The sequence below is a fragment of the Myotis davidii genome, unplaced genomic scaffold, assembly GCF_000327345.1.
Source record: "Myotis davidii unplaced genomic scaffold, ASM32734v1 scaffold150, whole genome shotgun sequence".
Classification (NCBI taxonomy): domain Eukaryota; kingdom Metazoa; phylum Chordata; class Mammalia; order Chiroptera; family Vespertilionidae; genus Myotis; species Myotis davidii.
The window spans coordinates 2,464,729-2,478,153 of NW_006283437.1; the positions used below are offsets into that span (position 1 = coordinate 2,464,729).

At 41.5% G+C, this 13,425-nt stretch overlaps 1 protein-coding gene and 1 pseudogene across 1 annotated transcript; both read right to left on the reverse strand.

The window, feature by feature from the left end:
• Window positions 1-8,338: 8,338 nt before the first annotated feature.
• LOC107183077 (transmembrane protein 180) lies at window positions 8,339-10,070 on the reverse strand. The gene is given in 6 exon segments (XM_015563902.1): window positions 8,339-8,493; window positions 8,496-8,782; window positions 8,784-8,998; window positions 9,000-9,083; window positions 9,923-9,971; window positions 9,973-10,070. Coding segments are annotated over 6 exon segments (888 nt in total).
• Window positions 10,071-11,107: 1,037 nt separating this feature from the next.
• Window positions 11,108-13,425, reverse strand: LOC102753907 (annotated as a pseudogene).

Sequence of the window (13,425 nt, forward strand, 5' to 3'; positions counted from 1 at the left end):
TGCCTACGTTTGAATGCCAACTTTGTCACATTACCAGCTGTGTGTTCAAATTACTTCACCTAAGAGTCATTTCCTCCAACTCTCTCTCTGTCTCTCTCTGCCTCTCTCATCTATCACACACTCAACATATAATGTACTTGTTGGTAAGCTTATGCCAAAGAAGCCTAAATCAAGATAGAGATAGAGGCAGTGCTGTGTAGACAATGAGGCTAATCAATAATTGCTGTATTGTGTGTGTGTGTGTGTGTGTGTGTGTGTGTGTGTGTGTGTGTTTTGAATCTTACTAAGTAAGAGCTAACAATTCCAGAGTTTTGAGTACTTTGTATGTTTTAATTCATGTAATCATCATAGTTCCATTAGTTAGGCATTATTTTTATTCTCGTTCTATAGATGAGAACATTGAGACACAGACAGGTTGAGTAACTTTCCCAGGGCCACACACAGTTGGTGAGAGAGGAACCAAACTCCTCCCCGCAGACTCCATGCTCTTGACCCGTTTACTGTTCTGCTTTTCAGAGGGGAGTGGGATGTGGAGCCTCAGCCTTATGGAAACACCCAACCTACACCTTGAGCTGTACAAGCACACAGAGACTGTGAATAGCCCCACAGAGCCCTCAGGGACTGGGCTGAAGAGGGGCCACTGAGTCCGGGAAAGCGATAAAGCACCACCCCCACCTAAAGCCCTATCAGAAGCAGACGCTGGGGAGATTAAGATTGACAGCAGGCAGACAGGCAAAGCGGGCAGATTGGTCCTGCCTGCTCGCAGCCAAGGCTGTGGAGATGGACACAGACAGAGGAGCGGTGGATCACTTGGAACTTCAACACGGTGCCGACTACCTAACAGGAAACTGAGAACTGGCAGACAGAACAGAAGAGTGGGGTCCCCATGGGGCATTCAAACTCAGCTGAAGCGAATGACACTTTACTTTTTTATTTTTTATCTTTTTTTTTAATTTCTCTTTTTTTGTATTATTTTTTTTTTCATTCGATTTTGATTTTTTTATTCTTATTTTATTTTATATTATTTTTTCCCACTTCTCCTTCCCTTCTCCCTCTTTCATCCTGGTTTCTCTTCTCCTGTCCCCACTTTAGTTTTTCTCTTTCTTTTTACCCCTTGTTAAAAATTGATCTTACCTGCTTTATTGCTGTGTTATTATTGTAGTCTCTGTGGGCTTACTCATGTATCTAATTTCCTCTCCCTTGCTCCAAGTCCACACACCCTTCTCCTTTCTCTTCCTTTGCTAATTTTCTTGTCAGATTTTTAAAAAATATATATTTTTATTGATTGTAGAGAGGAAAGGAGAGGGACAGAGAGATAGAAACATCAATGATGAGAATCATTGGTCGGCTGCCTCCTGCACACCCCACACTGGGGGTCAAGCCCACAAGCCAGGCATGTTCCCTGACCAGGAATTGAACTGTGATCCCCTGGTTCATAGGTCGATGTTCAACCTATGGGCCATGCTGGCCAGGCTAGTCAATTTTTTATGCTTGTTTTTCCTCTCCTCTCTTGCTGTCTTCTTCTCCTGATTCTTTAATTAGTTTCACTCACTAAACTCAAGCCTACCTGCTCTCTCCTCTATTCTTGTTTTCCAAAAATGGATGAATGAATAAATTTTTTAAAAAATTTTTTGTTTTATCTTTTTATTTATTTACTTATTTCTATTTTTTCTTTTCTTCTCATCCACTCATTCTCTTTCTACCTCCTCTATCTGAAACATGGTTTTCCCCCTACTCATTCAATTCCTTAACCTTACTTTCTATAAATAAGCTCTGTCTCTACAGATTCTGTCGCTTTCTCGGGGTGTTTGTTTTTTGCTTTTTTTTTTTTTTGGTTTATTTGTTTGCTTTGTGGTGTTTTCTACCCATACATACTTTTTCTTTCTTTTTCTTTTTTCTCTTACCTTTTTTTCTATTCTCAATATCATTTTTGCTCTCTTTTCTCTCTTCTAATTATCTTTTCTCTGCTGGTCACTTTTATTGAGGTTATTGTGTTGTGTGTACATTCATGTTTTGTTCCCTTTGTGTAGTGTCTTATCAAGTTGTATTTTGTGCTGTTCAGTCAATGTGGTAGAAAGTAAGCCATGTAACCAGACACCCTGAGACAAGATTCCATCCACAAATGGGACAATAACACTCAAGACCCAACTACACCAAGAGAACCCAAGTATCCCAAGTAGGGGGCATCTCTAAAATACCCAGCAGAAAAGACCTGAGAGATTGCACCACTGGGTCCCACAAAACATCTATATATATAAAATGCTAAGTGTGCTGGTAGCTATGACATGCACTGACCACCAGGGGGGCAGATGCTCAATGCAGGAGCTGCAGAGCAACAGCAACTTTGCAGAGTGCCCTCTAGCATTCCGGACCCCTCGGGGGATGTCAGACTGTTGGTTTCAACCCAAGCCCTGCAGGCCAAGCCAAGGGACCCCACATGCCAGAGGGACCCTGCTCACTCCACAGATGCCCTTCAAGCTCCGGCACCACCCCAGGTGTGGTTGGCCAGGGAGGCACCATGGCAGGTTGGCTCCAGGGTGTGTCCGGCCCATCTCGCATAGCCCCACCCAGCTGGCCACCTTCTAATTAATTTACTTTCAATGTGCATGAATCCATGCACTGGGCCTCCAGTCTACATATAAGACAAACTAAAAAAATCTGGGTGGCATAGCAGTTTGATCTAATACATAGAAACAATCACAAAGAAATGACAATAATGGGGAGACAAAGTAACAACCCCCATACAAAAGAAAAGGATGAATCACCAGAAAATGAAATGGAGGCAAGCAATTTGTCAGGGAAAGAATTCAAGAGTTATAAGGACACTGAAAAGAAGGAAAGACAAATTCAACAACATGTGTAAGAACCAAGAGGAAATGAAGAAGAATTAAGAAGAAATGAAGAATACAATAAAGAATGGAAAGTTTCAACAGTAGTCTAGAAGAAGCTGAGTTCTGCATCAGTGAGTTAGAAGACAAGGTAGAAAAAAACATCCAAACAGAGCAGCAACTGGAAAAAAAAAATACTTAAAAAGCAGGAGAAGAGCCAAAGGAAACTTTGGCACAACATGAAACACAACAACATCTGCATAATAAGGGTGCCAGAAGGAGAGGAAGCTGAGCAAGGAATAGAAAACCTGTTTGAAAAATGACAGAAAACTTCCCTGAGAATTCAAAGCAAGGGACTGAATCCAAGACTGCTATACCCAGCAAGGCTATCATCCAAAATTGAAGGGGAAATCAGGAGCTTCACAGACAAAAAAAAAGGCTAAGGGAGTTAGTTTATTACCACCAAGCCAGCAATGCAAGAAATACTAAAGGGACTTCTGTAAAAAAGAAGAAATAGAAAGAGAAGAAGGAACACAGGCATAAAGAATAATAATGGCAACAAACAAGTACCTATCTCTATATATGAAAGCCTAATATGCTAATTGTCCCTCCAATTGTTCGACCAGTTGCTATGATGCACACTGACCACCAGGGGGCAGATGCTCCAACTGGAAGGTTAGCTGTTGCTGGGGTCCAGCTAATTGGGACTGGGCAAGATGGGACGGACATGCCCAGGAGCCCTCCCCTGGTCCCTCCCCGGCCCTGATCATGCACCGGTGGGGTCCCTCGGCCTGTCCTGCACCCTCTCACAAATTGGGACCCCTCAGGGGATGTCAGAGAGCCAGTTTTGGCCCAATGCCTGGGGCTGGGATAAGTGGGAGCAGTTCCTCCCTGAATGCCTGCAGGCCAGGCCGAGGGACCCCACCAGTGCATGAATCCATGCACCGGGCCTCTAGTCAATAATAACCTTAAATGTAAATGGTTAAATGCTCCAATCAAAAAACATAGGGTAGCTGAATGACAATATGACCCATATATTTGCTGTCTACAAGAGACCCACCTCAGAATAAAGGACTCACACAGACTGATAATAAAGGATAGAAAAAAAGTAGCAATACTTATGTATGAAAAAATAGACCTCAAAGTGAAGGCCATAACAAGCAATAAGGAGGGACACTTGATACTAAAGGGAGCAATTCAACAAGAGGATATAACTCTGGTAAACATATATGCACCCAATACAGGAGCACCCAAATACATAAAAAAAACTTCTGGAAGATATCAAAGGAGAGATCGACAGCAATGCTATCATAGTAGGGGACTTTAATACCCATTAACACCACTGGATAAACCCTCTAAACAAAAAAAATCAGCAAAGAAACAGCAATTCTAAATGACTCGCTAGATCAGATGGAATTAATTGACATCTTCAGAACATTTCACCCCAAAGCCACAGAATATACATTCTTCTCAAGTGCACATGGGACATTTTCAAAGATAGACCACATATTGGAACAAAGGCAAAATCTCTTCAAATTCAAGAAGATAGAAATCATATCAAGTATCTTCTCAGATCACAATGGCATAAAATTAGAAATCAACTGCAATAAAAATAATAAAAAATGAAACACTTGGAGGCTAAATAGCATGCTATTAAACAATAATTGTGTTACCAAAGAAATCAAAGAAAAAATAAAAAGTATTCTGGAAACAAAAGACAATGAAAACACAACAATCCAAAATCTATGGGACACAGTGAAAGCAGTCCTGAGAGGGAAGTTCATAGCTCTACAGGCCTACCTCAAAAAACAAGAAAAAATGATAATAAATTATCTAATCCTACAACTTAAAGAACTAGAAAGAGAGCAATAAGAAAAGCCCAGAGTGAGCAGAAGGAAATAAATAATAAAGATCGGAGTGGAAATCAATGACAGATATATATATATATGAAAGATTAATAAAACCAAGATCTGGTTCTTTGAAAAGATAAACAAAATTGATGAACCTCTAGGCAGGCTCACGCCGAAACAAAGAGAGAGGATCTAAATAAACAAAATCAGAAATGAAAGAGATGAAGTAACAACCAACCCCACAGACATAAAAAGGATTGTAAAAAAATACTACAAACAACTCTACCACAACAAACTGGACAACCTAGATGAAATGGACATATTCTTAGAAAAATACAAACTTCCAAAACTGAATCAAGAAGAATCAAAAAAAGCTCTTTCTATGAGGCCAGCATTACCCTAATCCCAAAACCAAATTAAGACACCAAAAGGAAAAAGAACTACCAGCCAATATTCCTGATGAACATAGATGCTAAAATCCTCAACAACATTCTAGCAAATTGGATTCAGCATTACATCAGAAAGATCATACACCATGACCAATTGGGATTTATTCCAGGATGCAAGGCTGGTACAATATCTGCAAATCAATAAACATTATACATCACATAAACAAATTGAGAGACAAAACACATAATCATATCAATTGAAGAAAAAGCATTTGACAAAATCCAACACCCTTTCTTGATAAAAACTCTCAGCAAAGTGGGAATAGAGGGATCATATCTCAACATAATAAAAGCCTTATATGACAAACTTATAGCCAACATCACACTCAATGGGCAAAAACTAAAACCATTTCCCCTAAGACAGGAACAACTCCTGTCCAACATAGAATTGGAAGTGCTAACCATAGCGATCAAACAAGAAGAAGAAATAAAAGGCATCCAAATTGGAAAAGAAGAAGTAAAACTGTCTCCCACTGCATGGGAGAACATATTTTCTAATGCTATTTCAGATAAGGGTTTAATTCAGCGATTCTCAACCTGTGGGTCGCGACCCCTTGGGGGTCGAACAACCCTTTCACAGGGGTCGCCTAAGACCATCGGAAAACACATATATAATTACATATTGTTTTTGTGATTAATCACTATGCTTTAATTATGTTCAATTTGTAACAATGAAATTGGGGGTCACCACAACATGAGGAACTGTATTAAAGGGTCGCGGCATTAGGAAGGTTGAGAACCACTGATCTAAGAGAAAGGAAAGCATATGTCCCTACAAAGACACAAATTTTCATAGCAACATTCTCTGCAATAGCTAAAAAACTAGAAACATTCCAAATCCCACCTCAAAGTAAATGGATATGCAAATGATGTTATATGCATACAATGGTACTATTCGGCAATAACAAGGAATGAAATATCGATACCCACAACAACATGACTGAAAAAAATCCAGACCAAAGCCCTGATAGGGTGGCTCATTTGGTTGGAGCGTCGTCCTGTACACCACAATGTTGCGGGTTCTATTCCCAATGAGGGCATATATTTAGGTTGTGGGTTTGATCCCCAGTCAGGGTGTGAATGGGAGGCAACTAATCAATGTTTCTCTCCCTGCCTCCTCTCTCTATAAAAATCAATAAAAACATATCCTTGGGTGAGTATGAAAAAAAGAATACAGACCAAAAAATAGTACAAATTGCATTATTCCATTTACTTAAAAATCTAGAGAATGCAAACTAATCTATAGTGACAGAGAGCAGGTAGCCGGTCTCCTTTCCTCTCTCTCAAATCAATAAAAACATTTTTTTAAAGTTTTAAAATTGACTGTGGTGATGGTTGCACATATCTGTAAATATACTAAAAACACTGAATTGTACACTTTAAATGGGTGAATTGTGTGGTTTGTGAGTCATAGCTCAATGAAGCTGTTAAAAAAAATCTGTCTGCTCTTTTTAATGTATTTTTTTATTGATATCAGAGAGGAAGGGCGAGGGAAAGAGAGATAGAAACATTAATGATGAGAGAGAATCATTGATTAGCTGCCTCCTGTGAGTCCCGCACAGGGGATTGAGCCAGCAACCCAGGCATGTATCTGGACTGGAATCAAACCATGACCTCCTGGTTCACACGTCAACACCTACCCACTGAACCACGTCAGCCAGGTTCTAGCTCTTTTTTTAAAAAGATGTATATATTAATTTAACAAACTTTTTAACCTAGAGAACAGGAGATACTATAGGCAAGTATGTGATTAAAAAGTGAAAAGAGCCTGGCTGGTGTGGCTCAATGGTTGAGCGGCAACCTATGACTCAGAAGGTCACAGTTTGATTCCCAATCAAGGCACATGTCCGGGTATGGGCTTGATCCCCAGTAGGGGGCATGCAGGAGGCAGCCAATCAATGATTCTCTCTCATCATTAATGTTTCTATCTCCCTCTCCCTTCATCTCTGAAATCAATAAAAATATATTTTAAAAAAGAAATAGTCTTGCCCTAACCGGTTTGGCTCAGTGGATAGAGCGTCAGTCTGCGGACTGAAGGGTCCCAGGTTCTATTCCGGTCAAGGGCATGTACCTTGGTTGCGGGCACATCCCCAGTAGAGGGTGTGAGGGAGGCAACTGATCGGTGTTTCTCTTTCATTGATGTTTCTAACTCTCTATCCCTCTCCCTTCCTCTCTGTAAAAAAATCAATAAAATATGTATTTTTAAAAAAGAAAATAGTCTTTCTCTCAAAGATGATTTGAGGATTATTGGAGATAATGTGTACAATGCCCTTGGCACAGTCCATAGCACATGGTGAGCACCCAATACATGTGGATTATCATTATTAAGGTATATATGGTACCCAAACTACAATAAAGGGCCCAAGCTAATGGCAGAAAGGCAATTTCTATCCTGTACACTTTGCTTAAGAAAGTATGGCAACACTTAAAATATTTATAAACTAGAGGCTGGATGCACAAAATTCATGCAAGAGTAGGTCTTCGAAGCCCCGGCTGCCTTGGCCCTCACAGCCTCGGCTTTGTCTGGAAGGTCGTGGGGACAGTCATTCCACTGTTTGGCCGTTTGGTCAATTTGCATATTATGCTTTTATTATTATAGATATTTCTATCCCACATGGTTTAAGTATTTCTGAAAGTTAGTAAACAGTAAAAACTCGTTTATCTAGAATGACTTATTCTAAAGAGTATATGTAACAGATTTTACTTATTTAATTATGTAAATAGGAAAAACCCATATCATGGGTAGGTTAAGTCACAGTTTTGGAGAACATATTTAGGTTAATTTTAAAGGAGGGTACACCATGTACAATGATGGTAATGACCGTGGAATTTTAATAACACTCTTAAATTCCAGGACTCAGTCTTTGAGCCAAGTGTTTTGAAACCTGGCTTTAAGAATTCCTAAGTAACTCTTCTTGCTTATAAGGGTCCTAAGAATCTTCAATGCCAGGGCAAAGCAAAACTACACTCACAGAAAGTCACTTGTTTTCTTCCATTGCTCTGCTGAGGCTTAGATGAGAAAGCTCAAGGGTACAAAACCCAAAAGCTCAAATGTTTAAAATATCATGTTGCTCAGCTCTCACTGCAATCTCTTTCCTTTTCCCCTTCATCGCTTGTTTCCCTGTTTGTGCTGAATCCTGGGTAATGTCTGAGGCTCTGAATCTTTGGCTCTCTTAATACATGGTGGCATTTCTTTCAGCCAGGTTAGGAGTTAGACCTTCAAGCCCTGCAGGAAGCTCCGTGAATAACCACCACCTCCCTGTGGGCGGATGAAGCCTGCTCCGCACAGGATGCTCCTGCTGGAAGGAGGAAGAGCCTCCTTGGGAATGAGCTCCTCTGCGAAGATCGTCATGAAGTTACTGACGAGGTTGAATGAAAGACTTGGAAAGAACCCATTATCAGAAAGAGGCAAAAGTTCTTCTGGGTCAGGACCTGTTTCATCTGTGAGATGACGGAGGTCCCGGGGAGATCCAGGTTTTCCTCGGGACTTCTTTTAAGCTCGAAGCCCCGCATGGGATACAGGCCGGTGTAACGGCTGGCGGCAGCAAGGATGGCAAGGACAACAGCAACGGCCTGGAAACTGAGCACCATTTCCATGTCATCAGAGATAAGGCCACAGAAAAGGATGCTTGTAGATCCTGCCAGTGCAGCCATTGGTTAATTTAATAAGCCGAGGCCGACTTTCATGTCTAGTGAAAACCTCAGCAAACAGGGCACACTCTGCTTGCTGAATAAAGGTGGGCATGCTCCGGAAAGCACACAATGATGCCATCAGGTGACATCCACTGAGCCAGTCACATTCGTGATAGTATTTCCAGGGGAACCAAGGAAGCAGGAAGGCTATTGCATATAAAGTGGCACCATACAAAAACACAGCTGTGACAGCTGGAACAGCAGACGGCTTTCGAGTTATTGTAAAAATACCCATTAAGAGCATTCCAGATCATTAAAATTATCTAGAAGGGAAAAAAAATCGCGTTATTTTAGTGTAGTTAACACTGATGAAAATGACCCTTGGATGTTTACTTAATATGATCGAACAAAACCTGACCATTTAAAACACTCAGTGGTCAAGGAACTAACTGGGGCGCCTGCAGACATATTAACATTAACTGTGGATGCCACTCAGAGCCAGTGCGCGTTCACTTTGTGTTTAGCATCATTGCGCCAGAGTTTACATAAATTATTTTATTAAACCCCTAAACGATCTTGAGAAGTAGGTGCAGCTATTACTCCTACTTTACAAAAGAGGAAACTGAGGGCCAGACAAGTTAAGAAACTTGCCTACCTAGTAAGTAACAGAGCCCGGTCTGACCCAAGGCGGATGGGAAGCACTCAGAGTCCCTACGCTAGACGGCCTCCCACAAATACACAGGGCCACGCCTTAGCCAAGAGGGTGGCCTGTGCATACACCGCGGCATAGTTTCACGTAATTTCCTGAAGAAAGGTTAAAATCTCATTGTTGCTAGCCAAGACCATGAGCTGAGTTACAATTTGTGGACACCCTGGGACTTTCCGAGACATAGAATATCCTCACAATGATTCTAATTGTTCCACGTAAGAGAATTTTCCAGGTAGCCAAAGCTGACCCTTTGAACTCTCTTTTATATTTTAAATGGCAGTCCTTTACAAATCTCTCTCTTCCCTCATACAGAGGACCTGGGACATGGCTACTCTTGTCTTAGAATGTCTTCCAGCTGTGAGAGGAATTGGCTCTTTGGAGAATCACACGAATGCACAACTGTGAGGAAGAGAAACTGTCCCAGCTGAAGGGACAAGAAGGGCTCTGTCTCACCTGGGCTTGGGAAAAGGCCACTTCTGAAATCTTGTACAGATGTAAAAAACTTCACAGAGTGAAAATCGAAGAAAGAATTTAGCATTTCAATCCCTAACATTATCATAGAGTAAGCCCAAGCAATGGGCTTGGTACTTAAAAGTGTCATTTTTTCCATGCAGATTTCTCCTTCTCCTTCTTTCTCCTTCCCCTTTCCCTTCTCCTTCTTTTTTTTTTTTTTTAAAGGAAACTGGTCAACGTTTACTGTTTGCATAAAATAGCTGATGGGTGCCACAATTCCACTGGACACTAGTTAACTTTGAGTCCATACACACTAAGCTATGATTATATACACAGACTAAACACTTTATTCTCTGCATTCACTCAACATTTTTGAGCTGTTGCCAGAAACCCTAATTTGCATAGAGTATGACTCTACTTGAATATGTCTTAATATATTTTCTAATTTATAAAAGTAAGACTTATCCAAGATTTAGACATGCTTAACTCGTGGCCAGGGAGAGGCATTTATGATATTACTAGAGGCCCACTGCACTAAATTCATGCACAGGTAGGGTCCCTAGTGGCTGCCAGCTGGTGCCTCCCTCCCCCACCCCAACCCCGGCTGCCTGCCACCACTGCTGGCTGGGGTGGGGCCAGTAGGGGGGAGGGATCAGGGGTGGTTGGCTGGCCAGCCCTGCCCCCTGGTGGAATGAGTGGCCAATCAGGGATGGAGCTGACTGGGGGAAGGGGTCACATACCAATCAGAATGGTGGGGGCCCATCAGAGGCAGGGCTGGCAGCGGGGGAAGGGTCACAGGTGTTTGGTTGGCCCTGCCCCTGATCAGGGTGGGGGGGCCCACCCTGGCTTGTGGCTGAACAGAGCTTCCCCTTGTGGGAGTGCACTGACCACCAGGGGGCAGCTCCTGCACTAAGTGTCTGCCCTCTGGTGGCCAGTGTGTGTCATAGTGACCAGTCATTCCCAGTCGTTCTGCTGTTAGGGTCAATTTGCATATTACCCTTTTATTATATAGGATTGTCCATCCTACCTGGAAGGGTGCACAGAAAAGAAACAATGAGGTGGCATCCTTTAACTAAAGCCAGAGAGAAGGGATAGAAGCAAGCCCTTCATTTTAATACAAAGTTCTCCGTTCATTTTAATATAAAGTTCTCCATTCAGTAGTACAAACTTGTATTTTTTTGTTCATAAGTAAAGTCAGTTTTATTAATAGATTTCCATATGTCCAGAGCAAACAATAAATTCCAAAGGAAAAAACCTACACACAGTGAAACTGGAAGTATCCCAGGGTGACAAAAAATATATATAAATATGTACACCCACAATCACTGCCACCTCCAAAAACCTTTAGTCTTCCGACCTTTCTTGGGTATCTTCTTCTTCTTAATAGGATTCTGATCCTCATCAAGATGAGGGGTTCCTCCTGTCAAAGCACTGATGTCACTGAAGTGCGCGAGAGAATGAAGCTGTGAGCTCAGGACATCTGAGCGTTTTCGTCGTCCTCTCTCTCACTCACTGACACTTAAACGCACCATCACGCTCTCCTCATAGTTAATCCTGTGTTGATACTCCTGACCCTGGCGAGTACCATGATGACGCTGGGCATCACGGATTTCCTCTGGAGCATCTGAGGTCCTGCTCCTTAAATTCATGAATGACAGAGCTGCCAATGCTCACCTCTGGGCTCATTCTAGACAAGGGGTGGGCAACCCTTTCGTGAGTGCGTGCCAAAACCAGCAAAATCTCTGACTCAAAATTCTTCTGCGTGCCAACCCTAATTTTTTGAGAACATGTTACGCCTACATCTCTTAAGGTGTACATATGTGAAGAACCTTGAAGAAATAATAAAATTCATTCACGCGACAAAAACACAGTATGATGATGAAAAATACATTTTTTTAATGTATCCATGTTATGTAAAATTATTTATTTATCTAAGATGCACCTACACTGAATTTATCTGAAAAATAAAAAAGTTGATATTAAGAAAAAAAATTGTAAATGAAAGATTATAAGAGAGGGTTTCACGTGCCAGCAAATTTACTGGCGTGCCATGTTTAGCACGCATGCCAACGGTTGCCCACCCCTTCTCTAAAGTAAGAATCCTTACTTAGGAGAGCTTTCTCATATGGAAAGCACCTCAACAGCATGAATCAGTGCCAAAAAAGGGCAGTTATGTCAACAAAAGCAACTGAGTGCCTTCTGGATGCTGCTCAAAAACAGTTAATTTGGGGGAAATGAATTATTCATCGAGCCCTTTGTAAATTCTATTATTTAAAAATTGAACCATTTTTTGTTTTGTACTTACTTAAGCAATCATCATTGTGATCAATTCAGTTTAGTAGTTCAATATACGTGGTTGACTTTGAACTATTTTCTAATACTTTATTTAGTACATCCCTCTTAAAGACTTCCAGTTTCTTTTCAAAAGCCTTTATGTAACCAAACATAACATCAAGTGTCTTGCCAGTTCCTTGTAATTTAACATTTAAGTCATTCAAATGTTCACAAAAATTGTAAATGGAAGATTATAAGAGAGGGTTTCGCGTGCCAGCAAAAGTTACTGGGGTGCCATCTTTGGCACGCGTGCCAGGGGGTGCCCACCCCTGTTCTAGATGCTTGTTCTCCCGCTCAGCCTCTATTTCATCATAATGTACTGGAACAAAGCGGGTGGAACATATTTCTTACTGCTCCATTTGCGGATTTCTTCCCTGAAGCCTCAAACTGTCCTTCCTCCGTTTCATCTTCCTCATCCTCAGAGCTCAACTTGATCATCATATTGCTGGGATGAGGCATAAATCGAGTGGGTCATTCTCACTGAGGCAGCCCATCACTGTAGTCATGAGCAGTTTGTCAATTGAATGCTTCAGTTTTTGGTCCATGGGACGAAGTTTTTCCAAAACAGTGCGAATCTCCACCAGTCTCAACACTGCAGCATGTCCCTGAAGAGACCCTCTGAGGCTTTGTCCAGCATGAGATGACTCATCCACAAGGTACATGAGCAGCAACTGGTCTTTCAGTTCCAAGAGGCTGAGACCCTCTCTGTAGGATAGGCTCTAGCTTGAACTTTTTTTTTTGTCAGAGCTTGAACTTGTGCAGTTGCAGCCATACCTGCTCCTGGAGGTTTTTCAGAAGGGCCACCGCTCTCGGCAGGTCTGACTCCAGCACCACCATCGTCCCAAACTTGTATTGAAGATTTATTTATTTTTTCTCCTGACAGACTATATAGTTTTGGCCCAAAGGACATACCTAAGACGGATATAGAAAAAAACACATCCTGATCCTTGTTCTGATCAATGTCCCTCTTAAACCTGGCGATTGTCTTATTCTTCCTATGACGTGGTTTACTCCACTGGAAAACAGGAAAAGGTTAACCAAGCTAGAGGTAGGCATAGATTCATCTTCCTTTTCATCTTGATGGTAGTTTTAAAATAACACCATGAGTTTCCTGTTTCATCCCTGCCTTACTGGAACACTGATCTCCACAATCTTCATTGAATCAGAAA